This window comes from Pleurodeles waltl, chromosome 1_1 (genome assembly GCF_031143425.1).
Source record: "Pleurodeles waltl isolate 20211129_DDA chromosome 1_1, aPleWal1.hap1.20221129, whole genome shotgun sequence".
Lineage (NCBI taxonomy): Eukaryota > Metazoa > Chordata > Amphibia > Caudata > Salamandridae > Pleurodeles > Pleurodeles waltl.
Genome location: NC_090436.1, coordinates 440,269,968 through 440,289,953, shown reverse-complemented (window position 1 = coordinate 440,289,953; position 19,986 = coordinate 440,269,968). Strand labels below are relative to the sequence as shown.

At 40.8% G+C, this 19,986-nt stretch overlaps 1 protein-coding gene across 1 annotated transcript in view; it reads right to left on the bottom strand.

Annotated features, from left to right (window-relative positions):
- The window catches only part of CCDC125 (coiled-coil domain containing 125), a 262,752-nt gene that overhangs the window by 61,825 nt on the left and 180,941 nt on the right, over window positions 1-19,986 (bottom strand). Inside the window, exon 8 of the mRNA XM_069224454.1 lies at window positions 6,765-6,880. Within this exon, the coding sequence (XP_069080555.1) occupies window positions 6,765-6,880 (116 nt within the window). The remainder of the gene's footprint in view (window positions 1-6,764; window positions 6,881-19,986) is intronic.

The window sequence follows — 19,986 nt, the reverse complement described above, 5'->3', positions numbered from 1 at the left end:
AATGGTTTTCAACACCTTATTACCATAAGAACATTCTACACATTCTCTGACAGCCCGCTCAATCTCACATCCATTCATGGCCACCAAAAACTAACTCTAAAACTTTTTTTGGTCTTGACAATACCCAGATGATCCACATGAGCCTGTTTTATCAACGTGTCTCTCAGTTTTGAAGGTGGAGTTAATCTGGTTCCTTTCAACAATAGATCTCTCTCAACGGCTAATTCATCCTTAATAAAATTCCACACTTTCTCTAGACGTCAAAACGTTCCATGGCTCACAGCTTTCATCACCTCCACCAACACCTCATCTTTATGTAGTTCACACTTCCATTCTTCCTTCGTTACAGCCCCAAGGGTTGTCTCACACACATCTAAAATAACCTCACATACATATTCTTCCATATCTGGCTTCAACCTCTGTCTTCTTTTTGCTCCACATCTACCAGTCTTGAAAGGCAGTCTGCACTAACATTATGTATGCCTGGCAGATAGTCCATTCCAAACCTGAATTCTAGTAGCGCAATTATCCACCCTTGTGTTCTTGCCAAAATGCAATCTAGCCCTTTCTTCCTAACTAATGGCATATTGTCTGATAATACCACAAAATCAGTTCCCCAAATGAAGCTTTTACATTTCAGAAAATTGGCAACACCTCCCTTTCTATTAATGAATACTTTATTTTCCACCACACTCAACGTTTTAGATGCACATTAATTAATTTTTCCTGTCCTTTATTTTTCTGCTTCAACACAGCTCCTAATCCTTTGGAGCTGGCATCTGTTATAATGAATGTTTCTTCACCAGGGATAAACGCTTGTAAGCATGGTGCCTTTAATCTCTTCTTTTATTCCACAAAAGTTTACATCACATAGCTCACTCCATGCAAACTCCTTGCCCTCCTTCAACAGACTCCTCAAATTAATATTCCCTGTTAAGTTTCTTATGTATCTCCCATAGTACTCCACCATTCCAAGGAATGACATTAATTCCTCCTTTGACTGTGATGTCTTTAAATTTCTTAAGTCTCAACCAATCGTGCTTGGGTTTCACGCCTTCACCCGAAATCAGATGTCCCAGATAACCTACCTCAACCATGCCAAACTGGCATTTCTTCTTATTGAGCGTAAGACCAGCCTTTTTTAACCTCTCTAGGACATTACAGACCTGAACATTATGTTTTCCAGTGTATTCCCAAATATCAACACATCATCTTGGTAACACTTCACCCCATCCAGATTCTTCAAGACCTTACTCATTATGCATTGAAACATTGATGCGGCTGACATAAGACCAAAAGGCATTCTTCTGAACTTGAAAGCCCCTATGGGCGTTATGAATGCTGTAAGGTCTTGTGACTTATCATCTAAATCTACCTAGTGGTACTCTGATGCTAAATCCAGTGTGGTGAACATCTTCGCCCCCCTAATGCTGAAACTATTTCCTCTATGTTAGGAGAGGGAACTTGTCCACCACCACCTCTCTATTCAATGCTCTGAGGTCTACACATAATCTGATGTCCCCCTTGCTATTTTTTGTCACCACAATGGGAGCCAACCACTATGGACCCTCTACTTCCTCTATTACACCTGAAGCCTCTAGCCTCTTAAGTTCACCACTCACTAGACCCTGTAATGCCAAAGGAATTCTCTGTACATTTTCAACAACAGGAATGGTGTCTTCCTTTAATCTAATGCAATGTATAGATTCTGTGAAACCATTTGGAAACTTTGACACAAAATCCATTCCACTCATTTCAACCTCCTGAATCTGCACCTGAGGCTGAGCATTTGTGTTGAGCACCACCTCTAACAACCTCTGGTGTGGCCAACTCAATAAGTTGTCCTCTTTATTTGACTTTTAGACCTTACCTACTAGCTCTAAACAGCCTTCAAAAAATCCTATCATTTTGAGTGGCTGTCCCCCCCCCCATGCCCTCCACAGTTCACATTCATTGCATGCAATTTTGTACTTTTCTCAAAGATTTGTTCAAAACAACGTTTAGAAATAATTGTCAAATGCAAGCAGGAGTCAAACCGCATTAACACTTACACCCCATCTACCATAAAGTTTTCATGGGGATGTTCAGTCTTGTCCGTTAACTTGTTTATCTGAAACACAATTTCCTTAGAAACGTCCTTAACCTCTTTCATGATATTATTTTTGCTTTACTTGTTGTGTATCGTTTTACATTTTTCGCAATAAACAGAACACTCCCACTCACAATGTGCAACTTACTTGCAATATATCTAGTTTGTTAAACCTTTGGAAACCAACTTTTTATGATCCACAATCCTATACAATACGATCATACATCAGTGAAATGACAGACCTCACACTTTGTAGCCACTGAAAAGAAGAAGAAAAAACAACAACCTTTTTAAGGAAGCCACTATTACTTTAAATCCATATAAATTTCTAATTGTAATTTGGACTTGACACAATGTTTTGTTTTGTACAAAAACGATGCACAATCCACAGTCTGAACTCCTTTCACCATGGTGTCAGAGTTTGAATTGTAATTTCACCTTATAAATGACAGGCATAGTTGTGCCTGTCACCAAACAACCACACTGAGCTGAGTTAACTGCTCATCAATTAAGGTGTGCCTGTCACCGACTTTTAATATAGACAGGCATGCCTGTCACCGAAGCCTTGTCCCTTTGTCGCTTTAGTTATGCCATTCACCACTGTTAGTAATTGATCTCAAACTGGCATATCTTTCTGGGTATATGACCTTTCCCCAGGGTCGTCGCTCCGTAATAACCTCGACTGCAACTGGTATGCAATTTGATAAGTGATTTTAATTCCTTGCAAGATGGCCACCATAACATTGCTACAACGTGAATTTCTACAGGAGGTAGATCTTGTTTTCCATGCTGTAGGCAGTTGACGAAGGCATCACTTTCTCTAGGCAATAGTTCACATCACCTGATGCAGATGGAGTCTTGCGCTACATCTGTGTTCCAAATGCAACAGCTCAAAAATGCATCCACCACATCAGTAGGCCTCACTTGACGTCACCAGCCTCCTCCGACCTTCTTCTTCTTGGCCCGCTTCTGAGCTCCTCCTCTTGTCTTCAGAGGATACGCCTGCTAAAAATAACCCCGCGGTAACCTCAGGAACCACTTCCCACAGCCCTTTTGTTGTACCAGTTGTTCATGTGATATGCATTAAATCCCATTGAACATACACCCCAGTGCTAGGAAGCCTAGAGAGCAGCCATACCTTTAAATTCTAATTATATGCCACAGTTAATTTTAGAATTTAAATTTAACATTTTTAATACAAGCATTTGGCTGTCAACATTAGGTGGCATATTTTTTCCTGCTGTTTATGAGGAGGTACTTACATTAAAAAATGAAAAGGAGTCTTAAATATCACATGAGTTAGGCCAAACATTTGGCTTTGCCCATGATAATTCCAAGACGCTTGAAAAACAAAAAAAATGAAAACACCTATGTACATCTTCTCATGTAGGAGATAGCCTTTTAATCTTGAAATATTTTATAAACACTGGACAAAAACTAGTTTAAGCAATATCTTTGTAGTGCCATGTACACAAATAGCTATTGATTTTCTAAACTTTTGAGTGGTAAACCGGAAATCCAACATGTAGTTTCCATAGTTTCCTTTCTTCTGTGGGACAATGTATAATACATTTATGAAACGTTGCTATGATCTAATATAGACTACAGATTAAATTATCATGTGAAAAGGAGAATGCCCATTCTTGTTCTTCTCCAAAACACTAATAAACTTCAAGTTACAAAAAAAGTGAGGTAACAGACTTGCACAATCTACAAGGGAAAATTAACATTAAATTGAGTCAATACCCATAACAGTGTGACTATTATCACTTACAATGGCCTACTAAAGTAACAAGCACTGCCAAAGTCAATAAGTCTTGCCTATGCGAGATCTACTGTCTTTGTCAATATTTTGGGTTTTTGTTTGCCCATGCTGTACAACAGCACGGTTGCTGTGGAGCATCCCTGAAAGTAAAAAAAAAAAGTGTTTGCATAGCATACTATAGTATAGTATGGCCTGTCATTTCATAGTATGTTATGGTATGGTATGGTCTGTCATTGTATAGTATGGTATGGTATAGCCTGTCATTGTATTTTGTAGTATGGTATGACCTGTCAATGTATAGTATAGTATGACATAACCTGTCATTGGAAAGTAATATAGCCTCTCATTGTATAGTATGGGATTGCATGGCCCGTCATTGTATAGCATGATATGGTGCAGCCTGTCATGTATTGTATATTATACCATGGCATGTTAGGGCCTATGGTTGTATGGTATTGGATGGCCTGTTATTGTATAGTATGCTATGACCTGCCATTGTAAAACCGGGTATGACATGGCTTATCATTGTATAGTACAAGTATGCTATAGTATGGTAGACAAAGGTTTGCTTCTGCGGGTGCCTCAAAGCCATAGAAAGTCTTCTAGTTCCTCAGTCTCTGTTGGCATTAATCGAGGGTGCTGGACAGACACATCTAGCAGCACCTACGATGTGCAGTCTTTCTTTTTGGAGTACAACATGCAAACATATTTTACTAAAATAAAGATGCATTAAAACATTACAGACAACTTTCAATAGCGGCTTTCTGTTGGGCTAATACCAACTGCTCTGCCTTTAGAAAGCTGCTCCTCAGGAGTCAGCGAGGATATAGTTCCTTGACTTGTATGGGAGCGGTCTACATAATTACGTCATAAATCCTTAACAGAATGATGTCACAAATCCCTAACAGAACATCATTGAACAAATGGTCCTTCTAAAGCTTTTATTGTTGACCTTGCAGGATTGGACAGAGAACTAGATATGTTGTTTTTTTCTCTGCATGGCTCTTTGAAATCTCTGAAGCAGAACTCCTTTCAGCTTATGTATCCCTGGTTCTAGTCATGGAGCTCAGTAAGAATGAAAAAAAAACAAAAAAAAAACATAATAACTTTGTCCTATTAGATAGCACCACCTACGACGAAAAGGTAGCTTCAAAACTTTAAAGTGGACATTCCATATAAGCAACAAACAAGGTTCATTCTATCAACCTCACATGGATGATTGAGTCGGGCTTGGCGATACTTACATTCTGTGCAACTGTATCGGTAAGGACCTAGTCCACTGGGCTACTTTTGTTGTGTAGCTATTTTAGCTATAGTTTTATACATGTTATTTTAGCAAACTAGGCCTGCTGCTGTGCATTTTAACCTAGATATATTTTATTTAGCTTTGTTATATTATTTTAACATTAGCCACATTTGCGGTCTTGTTTTATTTTCTCTATATAGATGTTCTTCGCCTAGGTCAGCACTGCATTCTTAAACAAGACATTTTTTTCACTCTGTGCTTTTCTCAAGGCTGCAGTAAGGTAGGTTGCCAGCAAAAGTGGTAAGTTTTGTCTCCAATCTTGACAGAAACATACACACTCTTACGTCGGGATCCTTTCTTGGCACATCAGCTGTTTTATTATAAAGACACTACTCTGACCCATGTACGTTAGAGGAAGATTCCAGCCAGATGACCACGACTGTATGCTGATGGCTGATTGCTTCACTACAGCTGCTTATGTAGACTACTGGCCTCTTGCTCAGGTATGAGGGATGATGTATTCTCAGGGGGAACCTCAAAGGCAGAATTAGAGCTTAACATGCTGTGCTCTAACATAGCTTAAGTAGGAACCATCCCTACAAACCTTAGTGACAGTATGGTAGCGTTATTCTTGTGTTTTACTCTCCTTGTAACAATTTTAATCTGATTGTGCTTCATCGTCCTAGTTATTGCAATACATGCTTTACTATCTAAGATGCAGTTACTTCAACAAAACCTTACTGAACTATACTCTGCCTTTGATTGTCCTTGCATATGTGAGATTAATGTAACTGAGAGAAACGGATGAGATCTGGGTGACCATGATTCCCTTGAGGAGTCATGAACGTCATGCGCCCGGTTGCCCCAATCACCCCTGTTCTTGGGTAGAGATGAGGCACTGCTAGTTAGCCGGAACAAACCTGAATTAGGCAGACAAGGGTCACATGGTGCAGGATTAGACTCAATCCCCCTCAGTACAGGTGATTCTGTCACCCAAATCCAGCAGTCTCATTAGGATAATGAGAACCTACGGGACACTTTGTCATTTAAGAGATTCCCATTGAATGCATGTGGTTACCAACTGAGAATTAGGCTGTCTAGTAAAATCCATTTAGTTGCACATCAACCTAGCTGAAATGTTGAAATGTCCACACAATTCATGAAAGCTGCTTTTACATTATGTACGTTTTATTGGCGTCTCTTACTTCTCAAAGTACATTACAATGTGGTCTGTTGCAGGTTTTTCAGCCTAGCACAAGCAGCGGAAAAACACTAATAAAGAAATCAAACAGCATTTGGTCCATGCTCCAGGGAAGAAGTCAAACTGGCATAAGCTCAGCAATAAGAATCAAGAAAATTAGAATGATGATGAAGCCAACCACATAAAAACATTGGGTGGGGTCTAAGCTACCTTTAATTTTAAGTCTATGAAAGAAGAAAAAAACATTGGTGTTTTGAACACACGCATATCGTAATTTATAAAGTATTTTGGCTGTTACAGTACAGTACCTGACTACATCAATTTGTAAAGTTATTGCTGGCATTAGCAATAAGAAGATTGCATGACATAACAAACGATGTACAATTTTTACAATTCCTAGATATATTCCCAGTAAAACGACAAGTATTACATTTCACTTTAAACAATTACATTATGTGCTTACTTCAATCGCTGTAATATCCGTCAGTCCAGTCTTATTAATTGACATATTTTCATGGAAAATATTCTGTTGTTCCACATCAAGCATTGCCAGAATCTCCAAGCACTGCTGGTTCAAAACTGACAGCCAACAAGAAGAATGACACACCGGTTACTTATTTTTGTTACATAGAATTAGATTGCTCAACAACTCTCTTAGGATCGCTAATGTCATCCCCGCATGCATGCATATATGTTTGCCTATACACTTCATAGAGCCGCATTACAACATATAATTTAAAAAGTAAAGCACTGTTTTCAGTGTTTTGGCAGTGTTCTCTAAAATTCATCTAATATTTTATTGCATTCTTATGATGTTTTAGAATGCAAGCAGCCTATTTAGCAGCAGTCTGTTAACCAAAGTATGTGCCTCTTTTAAGTACAGCCACTGCCCTCTTATAAGGAGACTGTTGTAATGTCTATCTAACGTAACGAGGATTGGTTTGCAGTCCAATTTATTATTAAATTTTTCCCAACACACACAATATTATTGGATTAGTTCACGAATCCTACAGATTTAATTATCACATATTCATTTGTTCATCACTTGAAACAAGACAGACTTACTTGAATACTGTAACAATTTACAACCTTCCTCCAATACAAGTATGACCTCACATATTACATCACTCATGACATCTCAAACGACATCACTCATGAAACCACAGTCATACATGGCATAGAGTTACTAAGTGTACATGTGTTTCCATATCATGGAAATAGCATAAGTCCTAGTGGAAAGTATGACTGTCTATGCTGAAATTATGTGGCACAAATAACAAATCACTAAAGTTTGGGGTCCCTGTTAAACAAGCTAAAGGTTAAGCACACCTAATGTGGTTTGTAGATGTAAATTTGAAAGGTGTTTGGAAATAGGATGAGGCTTAAAGCCAAAGGTTACTACAAACATCAGTGAAAAAGATCAAACCTTCTGTTCACAACAGATTATCCACCAGTGCATAGCTGGACAAGTGTCCTCCAGTTGTAATAACTCTGCACTAATGCAAAGACATCTACCCTGTGTGCCTTTTTGTGACTTTATTTAAGAATTGGTCCTCTAACTTGGTCTGGCTTTCACCAAGACCTTGGTTTTCCATAAACTTCTACATCTCTCTATAACCATGTGTTGGCTGGCTTCACTATGAGTGACAGCAATCTGCTGCTTCACAAGGAGCATAAAAAGTAGTTTTGTTTGGTGCCAGGAGTTACTGTGGAAAATGTGTTGTTTTTTTAGAACAACATTTTTTTGCCTTTTGCCGGTGTTAGTTACAATGGTTATGGCCCAGGAGTTCCCTCAAAAATAACATTTTAGAAAAGCCATGTCAAAACAAGACACACACTTACAAAACTAAAAGACTGACCAATAATGCTGGCCCTATTGGCCTTGCCAACAATTGTTTATTATCATGTCTCACTGAAACTGGTACACTGATTTTCTATTATTTTGGAAACACTAGCATGCATCAACACATTTTACTAAATGGTGTTTCAAAGAAATGGTATCTAAAATTTAACAGTAACGTAGCAAAACGTTTTTTCTGAGTTGAATTTTACGCGAACGTTTTATTTTGAAAGAATAATCAATCTTGCTTTCAAGCTTCTGTTAATATTTGTATCTAAACAGAGAGCATTCACGGAACATTATATGTAGCCTCATATTTTTAAACTGTCAAAACTGCAGTACGAGCTTACAACATGTATTTAGAGCGCTCACCCTATTAATAAAGCCTTTGCATTAATGGACCATAAATGCAAGTTCAAACAGCATGAACATAGGGACACAAATATTACAACTACAGAAAATTCCCTTCCCTGCTCCATAATGTGGAATTGTAATCTGGCAGCCAAAGGGTTTGCACTGCTAAGGGTTGGACCCACCATGGAAACCTGACGTCCTTGACCAATTTCTAAAGCCCAACGCCCAGGGCATATTGTTTAGGGTCAAGGATGTCAAGTTTTCATGTTCATTTTGACCTTGGGACAGGTGGGCCCATATATATATTTATACAAACACACACAATATGGTTAGGCTAAGAACATAAATATTTTTATATTTTTTTAAATGTTAATACTTACCTATACTAATACGGATATAGTCATGGTTGAGAATATAATGATGGGTTCCATACTAAGTTACCTTTAATTTTGGAAAATAAATTTGGACAATTATTTCGTAAAAGTATCATTGTGTATCAGTCGGATATAATGTGGGACGGAGGGTAGGTTAGATGACATGCTTTATCACTGGCTAACCTAGAGTTGCCCCTTCTGGCTCTAATAAAATAACTAGATGACTATTAAAACATCACATGTTTTAATGCTAATAGAAAGAAATCTAAGGCTTTAAATTATAACGGCATTACAAGTTAAATGGATCACTTATCTGATAGGCTACCTCTGACAGAACAACAAGACAGTCAGATACCTGGAAATCCATGTCACACTAACATTACAGGACTGTTTGAGGCAATTTAAGCAGAGCTACCTACATAATTAAAGAGAGAACTGCAAAGGATTGCAATGCTGCTGACCAAGGCAACTGCTCCGCCCTAGTCCTCCTCAATCTTTCTGTAGGATTCAAAAAAGCCTCTCATGACTATGTTATTGAATGCCTTGCCAGTGTTGGAACTCAGAGTGAATCACATGGGTTCCACTACATTTATCTGACTGGGTACAAGCTGTTCACCTCACCCTTTTCTTTCAGAATACAAACCTCTTTGTCATAGGATATCCCAAGGCTCATCACTAATCCCCACTTTATTCAATCTTTAGGTTCTTCCTTTATTTCAGCTCACAGGCTCTGCTGGTTTTAAGTTCACCTGATATGAAGAAGACACTCAGATCCTCATATTGCTTGATGCCAATTCTCATGATGGCAGAGACATCATCTAAAAATGCCTGATGGATGTGGTCTCTTAGATGGGTGATAATTCACTTATTCTAGACACTGAAAAAATATCGATGATCATTATAATCCTAGTTCCCCTCCCTCAGACATCTGGACTCCTCAACTGCGCTCCCCTCTTGCCCTACCACCCTTTCTTCGTGATCTCGGAGTTAAGGGCAACCAAGTTCTTTGCCTTGTCGCCGAAGTCAACAAACTTCCTTCTACTTCTTTTTTCCATCTAAAACTACTACTATAGTTATTTCTGACAGCACTCTTCGTTTTGCTGCAGAAACTCCAGTGAGCCCAAAATGCTGAAGATTTTGTCTTACCTCCAAACTTCCTAGTCTTTCATCCAGCTCCTCTTGCTCCCAGTTTCCGAATACATTAATTTCAAAGCACTCTGTTTAATGAACAAGGCCTTCAATCACTGTGGCCTAAGATCTCTTGAACGCAATTTCATTCATTATTGCCTTGCTCAATGACTGCATTCTTTTTTTTGCTCTCCTTCTTGTTGTTGCACCTGTGCTGCAGGTTGCACCTTTTCGGCCTTTACTGCTCAACGCTGGAACTCTCTTCCCTTTAACCTGCGAGTCAATACCCTTCTGCTGTCTTTCATAACAACTGAGAACCCAGCTTTTTTCCAGCTAATTCCAAGTTCCAGCACTTAGGTTTTGCTGTTGTGTAAATCTGCTATAACTGTGACACCTTTCAGATATTTGCATGTGAAAGGTACACACAATAAATTATTTTCCTGGCTGTAAAAAGCTGCAACTGTCAAAATAAGCTTTCTACCCAAAATCGCGTCTTGTTTCAGGTTTAGCAAATGTTACATAAGAAGAACATTTGCAAGCCACGTATATCAAATGTACAATATATACAGAACCTAAGAGTTGGTAATAACTGAACTAGCCAAAATATATTTCCAGGGAGATGTGGTAGCAATGTTCATACAAATGACTTGGGCTTGCAGATGGCTGATGGATTACTGGCAGATGGTAATTCCTGAACTATGCCAAGTGATCACCCTTAAACTGTTATAATAAAAACACTTTCTATTGGGTTTAATACAAGGCCTAAGAAGAGATGGAAAATGAGGAGTAGGTTTGCAGAATCTGGATTGCTTATAGCAAAATGACGTATAGCCATACACTGGCTCTCTTCAAGCCCCCTTGGCTTCAAGTCTGGACAGTTGACCTAATTTGAGTGGATCATTGTGAAAGGGAGACAACTGTGTGAAATAAGAACAGATGAGAATCAGGAAGGGGCCTGATATTGTGGGGAGAAATGGTTAATCTTCTGATAGTAGGTCCAGACGCACAACATGCGTGGGGCTTCAAGGCAGCTCATTAAAGACAGTTGAGAGCAGAGAACAGGGTCACAAAGGAATATGTAATGAGATTAGGCCCTGACGGCTACAGTAAATGACATGCACCTGATATCATTGTAAAGCTGTGTCATGGCACATGTTTTGTTGAATTTTAAAAGATAATAATAAAACTATTTGTTTGGATCATTATACAGGTGACTCAGTCTCTCTCTACTTCTATATTTCATAGTCCCTGAATAGAGAACAGTGAAATTATATTTTGCATGGCCTATTGCCAGCTGACGATAGAGAGGGGCTGAGACCCAACATGCAAGTACAGGTACACTATTATCATTGCTTTGTCTGCACAGACCCTTGTATGACTGGGAGGAACGAATGCTGTGGCAGAAAAATGTATTCCGTTTTTAGATGCAACATTTTGCTATTCACTATGCCTTGATTGTAGCTCTTGGCAATCAGTTCTCCAACCGTGTTTTAAAAACAAATGTCTACAAATAATGTGATGGATCTTGAAAGACACATAATTGGTGGACTTTCCATTCCTATTGCACCAGGATATGCCATGAGATCAAATCTCTGACTGCATTCTGTCAGTTTATGGATTGGTCCTCTGGGACATCAAGTGAAGCTGAGGTTCCACCATCTACTGGATAACATGAGACTCTGCATGGATGCATGGTGCCACCAATACAAAAATCCTCTAGAATTACCAAGGATATGTTCTGTTGTGCTGTATGCTAGAGGAGGAAGTGCCTTGGACATGGATATGTTTAGCACAATACCTATAAACTGATGTCAATTGCATATAAAATACTTGACATTTGCTAAAGTAAAGAAAGTCTCAGATTGAAGAATGAAACATACAGTTAAGTTACCCAAGTAAGGACAAACAGGGCAAAAACCTGTACTCACTTGTGGGCTGGCACTACTAAACACTTTCTGGTGCCTCATTAAAAGTATATGAGGGGGCAGAGCAGTGGGTTTAGATGGTTAACAAATCCTGTCTCTATCTCCCTCCTAAGATAAACTACATGCTGTCTACTATGAATGAATACATTTTATCCCAATAAGCTCAGTTGAACCATCATTCTATACACAAATTATATTCACCCAGGTTCATATGGCTTCCCCCCCTTTTTATGGCAGGGTTTGAAACAGCAAGGGGTGGGAAAGATGTAGAGTAGGAAGAGAAGGTGGGAGTGTTATGTTTTCAGTTTAAAAAACTGAGCTAAGTTCAGCACAGACTTCAGGTTGGGGGTTGAATTTGACAGCATTAAATCTCCTTACCAATGGAATGTCCACATTTGTACATTCCTCCTAATATCCTAGAATAGAGGAGGAAAATTAACCCTAAACAAGTCCTGTACTTGTGGTGTTATTTTTATTTGTAAGTATTTATCCTCTTCCGTGCGTGGGCCAACTGGGAGCTGGCCTACGCCACAGGAAATCTCTCTGGTGCGGGCACCAGAGGGATTTCCTTCTGCCAAAAGCAGCCTCAGGAGCTGGGGAAGAGCTTTCTCTGCACCTGCAGGTGTTTTTGGCTTTTCAGTGAAATGATGATCAGCACACATGGCAGGCTTAAGCCAATTCACTGAAAATGAAATGAGACAATCTGCTCATTTCACTATCGCTGCCTAGGTGCTTGCGGGGCTATCCGTCTGCACCGAGGCAGACGGGAGAGGTATCACTAGAAAGCAGAGAATTTCCCCTTTCCAATTGTACCCTTCCCTAGTGGATGCCTTCTGGTAGATCACCGCAGGAGGGCGATCCCCAAGCATGGACCCCCCACTAAACACCAGGGAGGGGGGTGCGGCCCCTTGGGCAAGGGTTTTTTCTGCTCCCCCTTTATTTTTTTGTGCCATATTCAGTATTTCTGCCCCTCAGGTTGGCAGAAAGCCCACTAGGCACCAGAGATTTTCTTTTTTTATTCATGTAGGGGTGGGGGCTGTCCAGAGTGGGCATCGCAGTGCACCCACCTCCTTCCCCAAAAATAGTTTCTAACCCCTCCCCCAGGAAGGCAGACAGGGGTTATTACCATGGACATGGTGATGGCCATGCCCCCACCCTAAATAAATGGGGACAAAGTCTTTCTGAGGGTAAACCATTTGTGGATGCCATTTTTGGGGGGGGAAACACATTTTCATCTGGAGCACTTTTCCCTTATTTTCTTAAAGAAACTCAAAATGTTGCTATATTTGTTTATTTTCTCAGTCAGTCCCCTCCAGGGGAGTCCACAAACCCTGGTAACCTTTAGAATCCCCATGGTGTTGGAAAAAAAGGACACATGTTTGCCATGGATAGCTTATGTGGACAAAAAAGTTATGGAGGCCTAAATGTGAACTACCCCAAATAGGCAAAAAATGGGGGGGAGGGTGGGAGGGAGGGAGGGAGGGGGGAGGTCTACTAGCGAAAGGGTTAATATGAAATTTGCCCTTCAGATTTGCCCTTTTGACTTCAAGATCTTCAGTAAAAACGAATTAAGGACTGCGGATGTGGCTTTGTGTATTTTGTATCCTGCTACCGCTTCAAAGGCTTGAAGGTGGGTGATCACCTTTGGTAGTAATTTATTGGGCTTACTTATAGACAGGAGGACATAATCTGTATTAATAGCTATTTCATATTTCTTCACTCCGAAAGTTATACATCATACAGCAATTTTGGGGCAAATATGGCAGGCCCAAGATTCAATACCTAGGACAAAAAGATCGGTTCCTGTTGAGTACCTCTACAGAGCAAAAATTAGCAAGACAGGTGACCATTCAGCAGAACCTTAGCTGCAGGCAAATGGTAGTTCATCATCACCATGGGCACATACTAGGGACTGCATCCAGCCACCTAGACCATCAATAGGGACCTGTAGTCTACTCAGTCAAAGGCCTTTTCTTCATCCAAGTTCACCAGTAACACTGTTAACCACTTCCCTGAAACCTTTCCCACCAGATGAATAGCTTGCATGATATTAACATAAGACTGCTTATTTTAGATAAAGTCACATTGATCAGAATGGATCAAATCCAGCAGGACTCCTTCAGGTAGGATCCTACATGATGAAGGGTTATTGAGCTATAAAAAGAGTGTGTGTCCCAGTCCCAGTTTTGGGATGACCAAGATTGCAGCCTCCCTCATAGAAGACATTTCATTTCCAGTCTCAAAAGGTTTAAACAGTTCATCAATTGAGGGGCAGCCTGGAGAGAACAATCTTATAGACATACACTTGTCACTCTCTCTTGGTGCGTATTTGGGATAGGCTCACATGAGAGATTTGGAATGAAGAACCTGGTCAGATGAGGTGACAGTTGAGGCAGATAAATGCTTTATTGTACAGTTAATTAAAACCATTACAAAAGCATACAATTTATCACAATAAGAACACATTAGTTCCAATTATCATAAAAATACACCATACATAAAAGTGTCTTGAAAATAAAAGAGTTACAAACACAATAAAAACCTGTGATGTCAATATTTTAACCCCGTGTCCATATAACTTGACGTTTGTGCAAAATGCAATTGTGCAATTTCTCCATTTTACCCACACCATATTACTGAGATCTTGGAGAGGCGTCTTCTTCTCCGCCGCTTTTAAAAGTTTCATCATACATAAACTTAATATCGGATCTATTGGTTTAAGGCATGCAATTAAAGCTTTTCTACCTGTCCATATGCCATGTTCACTCAAGAGATTTTAACAAAAATGTATGAGACTTCTCATTCTGTCTTTACATAACCTACAATTCTCTGTCAATGTCTCGTTATCCCTTAGGTTTTGAATTGCTTTACCCAGCAGCTTCCCCAGTCGAAAACACAAAACGGCTATTTTTAAGGAGAAAGACCGTCCAGTCTCAAAATACGATTGGAACCAAAGGATCTTATAATCGTTTACAATCCCGGACGCACGTGACCTTTTCGATAATAGTTTTTATCCTTCAACAATAACAACCTCTTCATGTTAGCGTTTACTACTCTCTTAAGATTTGCTTTCGATGGGGCATTTTCCCAAATATCATACAGACCCAAATCATTTATTGCCCAATCCAAGTAATGGCGCGCAGGTGCCCCACAACTTCTTTGCAATTCTTGCCATAGTGCCTGGTACAATTCATTTCCTTGGCCATTCTTATTCTATGCCAGGTCTTCACATAGGTCCTTTTCCTGGCTATTACCTGGTTTAGAAGCCCAAACTCCAAGAGTATTTGTGCTGGAGATGCATTTTGCGGAAGGCGAAAAAGATGCCTATACACTTTTATTATTATTGTATTTAAGCATAAGGCATCTCTTCCACAAAGGGCTTCACTACCATAAGTTAAGCTTGGTACCAGCTTAGCTGATATCACATTTAGTAGTGGTGAAATGCTTGGATCAATCAAAGATTGTTTTACGGAGGAGAACACCAAGGCAACTGGCATGTTTTTCTCTTTAAATAGGCTCAAGACTCAAAGTACACACAGTAACGGCAATAAAATCATTGTCCAGCGAAATACTGGCTTTCATGCAAAAAGGAGTACTTTAATGTGATTGTACAAAACATAGAATTGAGACACTAAATAATATATACAGTCTCTTCAAGTCGGCACTAGCATTGTCCTGAAAGTTATCCTTTTTTAGTGAGGCTGGTTATTTCCCATTTTATACAGGAGGCATTATTCAGATGCAGCCTGTGCTAATCTCCTTATGAAAAAGTATACTTTGGTCTTAATAGTCAACTTCAGTAGCACTAAGCACTAGATTCACACAATTCACCCACAAGTCTGCTGGCAATGGAGGACTTGGGTGTGTCTCTCTGGGCTCAGGTCCTCCCAAAGCTGTTGGTCCGCAACCTCTCACAGTCATTCCTTGATGATGTGTCTGGCCTCCTTTAGTCTCCAGATGGCCCATGTCTGTGGTGGACGTCCTTCTCTGCAGCTCCTTGTAATTGGGGCATGGTGATTCAGGTCACTGGCCCCAACTCCATTGTGGGCCCCTCCTAGCACATGGCAGTTGGCAACTTCCTCAACAGAAGGGCGAAAGCCCTTTCTCCAAGGTTGCCCCCACCTGACATACATGTTTGCTGACCGCTCTGCACAAGTGCAACAGCACTTCAAGGTGGCTCCATCCTACCACACAGGGGTAGGCAACTGGCTCTGTAGAAGCATGATGGCCTTTTCTTCACAGTGGCCCCCACCTGGCATACTGGGTCGCGGACAGGCTTTGCACAAGGGCAACAGCCCTTACTTCACAGTGGCACCCACCTGCCATACGGGGTCACTGACTGTTTCTGCAGAAAGTTAATGGCCTTTACTTCAAGGTGGCACATGGAGGGGGGTGCTGACTTTGTCGATGCAGATGTTTCAAAGTCTCACACGTCACTCACCAGGACCCACTCGGCAGGATCTCTGCCAGGCCTCTCACCTAGTAGGGAGACCAGCATACCTTAGTCCCTAGTCCGGGTTCCAGTAGCTAGAAGTTGTGGTAATCTCTCGTGTTGAACAGTGCTGTCTAACAAAACGTAGGATTCCTGCTTTCACCTTTACATCCTAAATTTGGTGTCTGAGCGTTTGAATTTCAGGTTGTGGGTGTAAGCTTCTTTGAAATGCTCTCTCCTCTGTACTATCCTTTGCCAAAGGGCTTCCTGTCACAGCAGGAGTGGTTACAATTCTGATTGACCCTCAGCACAGGCCAAGGGAATAAATCTGGATCACACCTGGCTGTCAGCCTCCACTGCATGATATCTCATAAAGATTGAAAAGTCTAAGCACCCTACTCTCTATCAAGAATCCCTGTTGAACAGTAACTGTGCACTTCAAAGGTCTCTTTGGTTTCAGGAACAGAGAATGCTCTGCTCCCTTTCCTTCACTGTGTGCTCCCTCCCAGCTCGCAGGAATGCCAGCAATACACATCTCCTGCCTGGGGGTGGCAGTCCTCAACTCACTAGACTTTCCAGGCCCTTCGTTTCCAAAATGGAATCCGCAGGCCTCAATGTTATGTACCACACACTGGCACACACATCCCAGCATGTATACGCAAGTATCACACACTGTACAGCTTTAGTGACAGCGCATGAAGGCTAAGGGTGAGTTAAGTACGCAGCCACTGAATATCAGATGAGTGCGCCAGTAGGCGCTACTCCCATGATACAGTTACAAGGTCTGCTCACACTACTGATCACTATGAAACACAAAATGGGTATGCCATCACCATGCTCATGTCACTTAACTCTTGGTAAGTGTCATAGCTCTCAACCACTCTGAAGGTAGGGGTTGGTGCACCTCTCTCAGTCTAACAAGACCGCATTATCATGAGATAAGCCTAGGCCATGGCAAACACACACGATCCCTGTCCACCAATGAGTAAAAATCATTACAAGGGGCCCAGATTTCGATGCAGCTGGGACACTCACAGCAGGGGTGCACATCCATCGCCATGCAGGGAACTTTTCCATCCTACCATCTATATTCATGGAAGCATTGGTAAGCAAGACCAACCTGCAGTTCTTTTCTATGGTTAGGGAATAGAAAGCATGACAAGAATAGAAGATCCTCATTTTTAATGTTCTCTGTAAAACTCTAGGAAATGCAGGCGTTGATTTAGTGTTTAACGGAAAGGTTACTCCGTAGCGACAGAGTAGAGTTTCGACCTAACATAAGTTCTACCTGCCTCACTTAGAATCACGTGAAACTTAAGTATGTCTGCAATCAAGATTACTCTGTTACCAACACTGACATACACCTCAGAGGGCCCAATGGAGTTCAGCCATCAGAGGTTCAGCCATTTGACCACCTGTCCGATTTATAGTAGGTAGTGAGATGGCACATTTTCCATTTTCACTGCAAGGTAAAACTGTGCAGTGACGGACAGTGAAAACTGCAAAACGACCTCCGCACCACGGGAAAATAACTCCCATGATATGTGTGTGTGTGTGGGGGGGGGGGATGGGGGAGAGGGGCAGCTGGGGAGGTGTAATTCGTTTTTTATTTAATTTCCAAAACCACAGTCCTGCTTCAGGATTTTGTTTCTTAAAATAAAAAATTGGGTAAAAGGTGGGACAAACAATACCATTGTGTTAACAGAGCTGTACATCAAACTTTTCATACATTGACAGTAACCACTGTGATGGCGGTTCCTGCCAATGTAAGAGATGTCCCCTAAGCAATTGGACATCTCTAGAGTGGGAGGAAGGCTACCTTGTCAGGGCAATGGCGTGTTTACCCCATCGCCCTGACAAAGTAAAGTCTGGCCTCGCAGTCTAAATTGTCTCCTTAATATGTACCCAACACTGACCAAATAACAGGTGTTTGTGTTCCGTATGTCAGTGCTAGATGATATGAGAGTGGCCCTGATTTAGTTAAAATTCCTTGGTGGAAATGTAAAAATAAAAAAAACAAAGCTATCAATAATACAGGGGACATAAAGTGTTTGGTCATGATAGCGTTCTAACAGATTTGCGAGGCAATATTAAATATGGTTGCACCTTGGTTATTGGAGTTTTAAGGGGAAAGACTGGTTATGGCAATGTTTCCAACATTGCTCAAGTCACATCTGATGCTTGTAATACACTTTTGACCAAGGTGAATTAAATGACATTCCTATTCCTATTCTGATACGTGTGGATCAAGCTGGTATCATCAGTGGGCATTGCACCCATCGCAACCTCAGGATGTTTAACATAATGTCAAAGATAAATTCCAAACTAAAGGTGGAAGCCAATATGCTTGATGTGGAGAAACCCTTTGACTCTGTGGAATCGCTACTTAGGAGGGTGGGTATTAAATAGCTTGGGTTTGGTACTGATATTGTAAATCTGATTAAGGTATTATATGCTCTGGGAAGGGACAGGATGTTTATGAAAGGGGTATTACACCACGCTGTTCACTCTGGAGCACAGGACATATGTTTGCAATCTTCTCTGTACATTTTAAACTTCTTGCTGCTATGAATCAGGCAGGCATACGCTAATAGGGATATCTTTATGTGGAAATGGGTAGTAATTGGATATTTAAAAAAAAGGAAGAAAGCAATGTTCCTTTGATCATTCCTGACAGGACTTCCCATGGCCCTTTATTTAGTTAACCGATAAGTCAGAGCTATTTCACTCACACTATAGGGAAATGTATTGAGACCTGGTCATGAACATAGTGTGGAGTAGTTAAATATGAGGAAATCAATGTGAGAAGTATTTTGGGGGATGAGACTTAAGTGGACAAGAGGAACATTTTGCTTAGCCAAGAATTCTTCTTTTCCCAGCTACATTATTTATTTCTACCAAGGCTTGGACTTCCCAGCATGGTCTCTTGAGGTTTGTCATACTATTTGCCACGGAAGCTGCAGCTGTGCACAGGGACGATAAAGAAAGGAGGTATTGGGCATCTTAACAAACTGGTGAGTGACAGATGACAACTTAGTTTTATTCGTTCGTGAAAAGCTAGAGATTTGTTTACAACTAAATTGAGACTACATCACCATTACCGGCTTAAATGCTTTGTGTAAGGTGACCAAGGACAACCACTCTCAGTAAGCTAGAATCAAAGCAAATGTAGCTCAGACAATTAGCTTTCAATCTAGCTTCACTTGTATGAATGGCCTTACAGCACTCGGTCTATAAGGCGGGTGAAAAGACAGGTAAGCTGCTTTAGTGGCTGGCTATTGACATAATGGCCTCCAGGACAGTCCCTGCGTGCCACAATGAGGCAGGACTGAGACAATGCACTAGGCGGAGGATCTGCTGCCAGCAGTGGAGGCAGCCAAACCCCTCCTCCAGGACGTTCTCATTCAGGCACTCAGGGAGCTAGATCAAGAAAACCTGGACATTGCTTTCACATCAGAAAACTTCTCATTGTAGTGGAAGGGGAATGTCATCAGGTAAAAACCTCAGGTCCTAACACCTTCCCACTAGACTTGTTCTATAGGTTCACCAAACAGGACCACCATCTTATGACTCTGGTGATGGGCCCCAGATTTATTGACTCCAGCACGATCTTTTGGTAGACTCTCCAGATA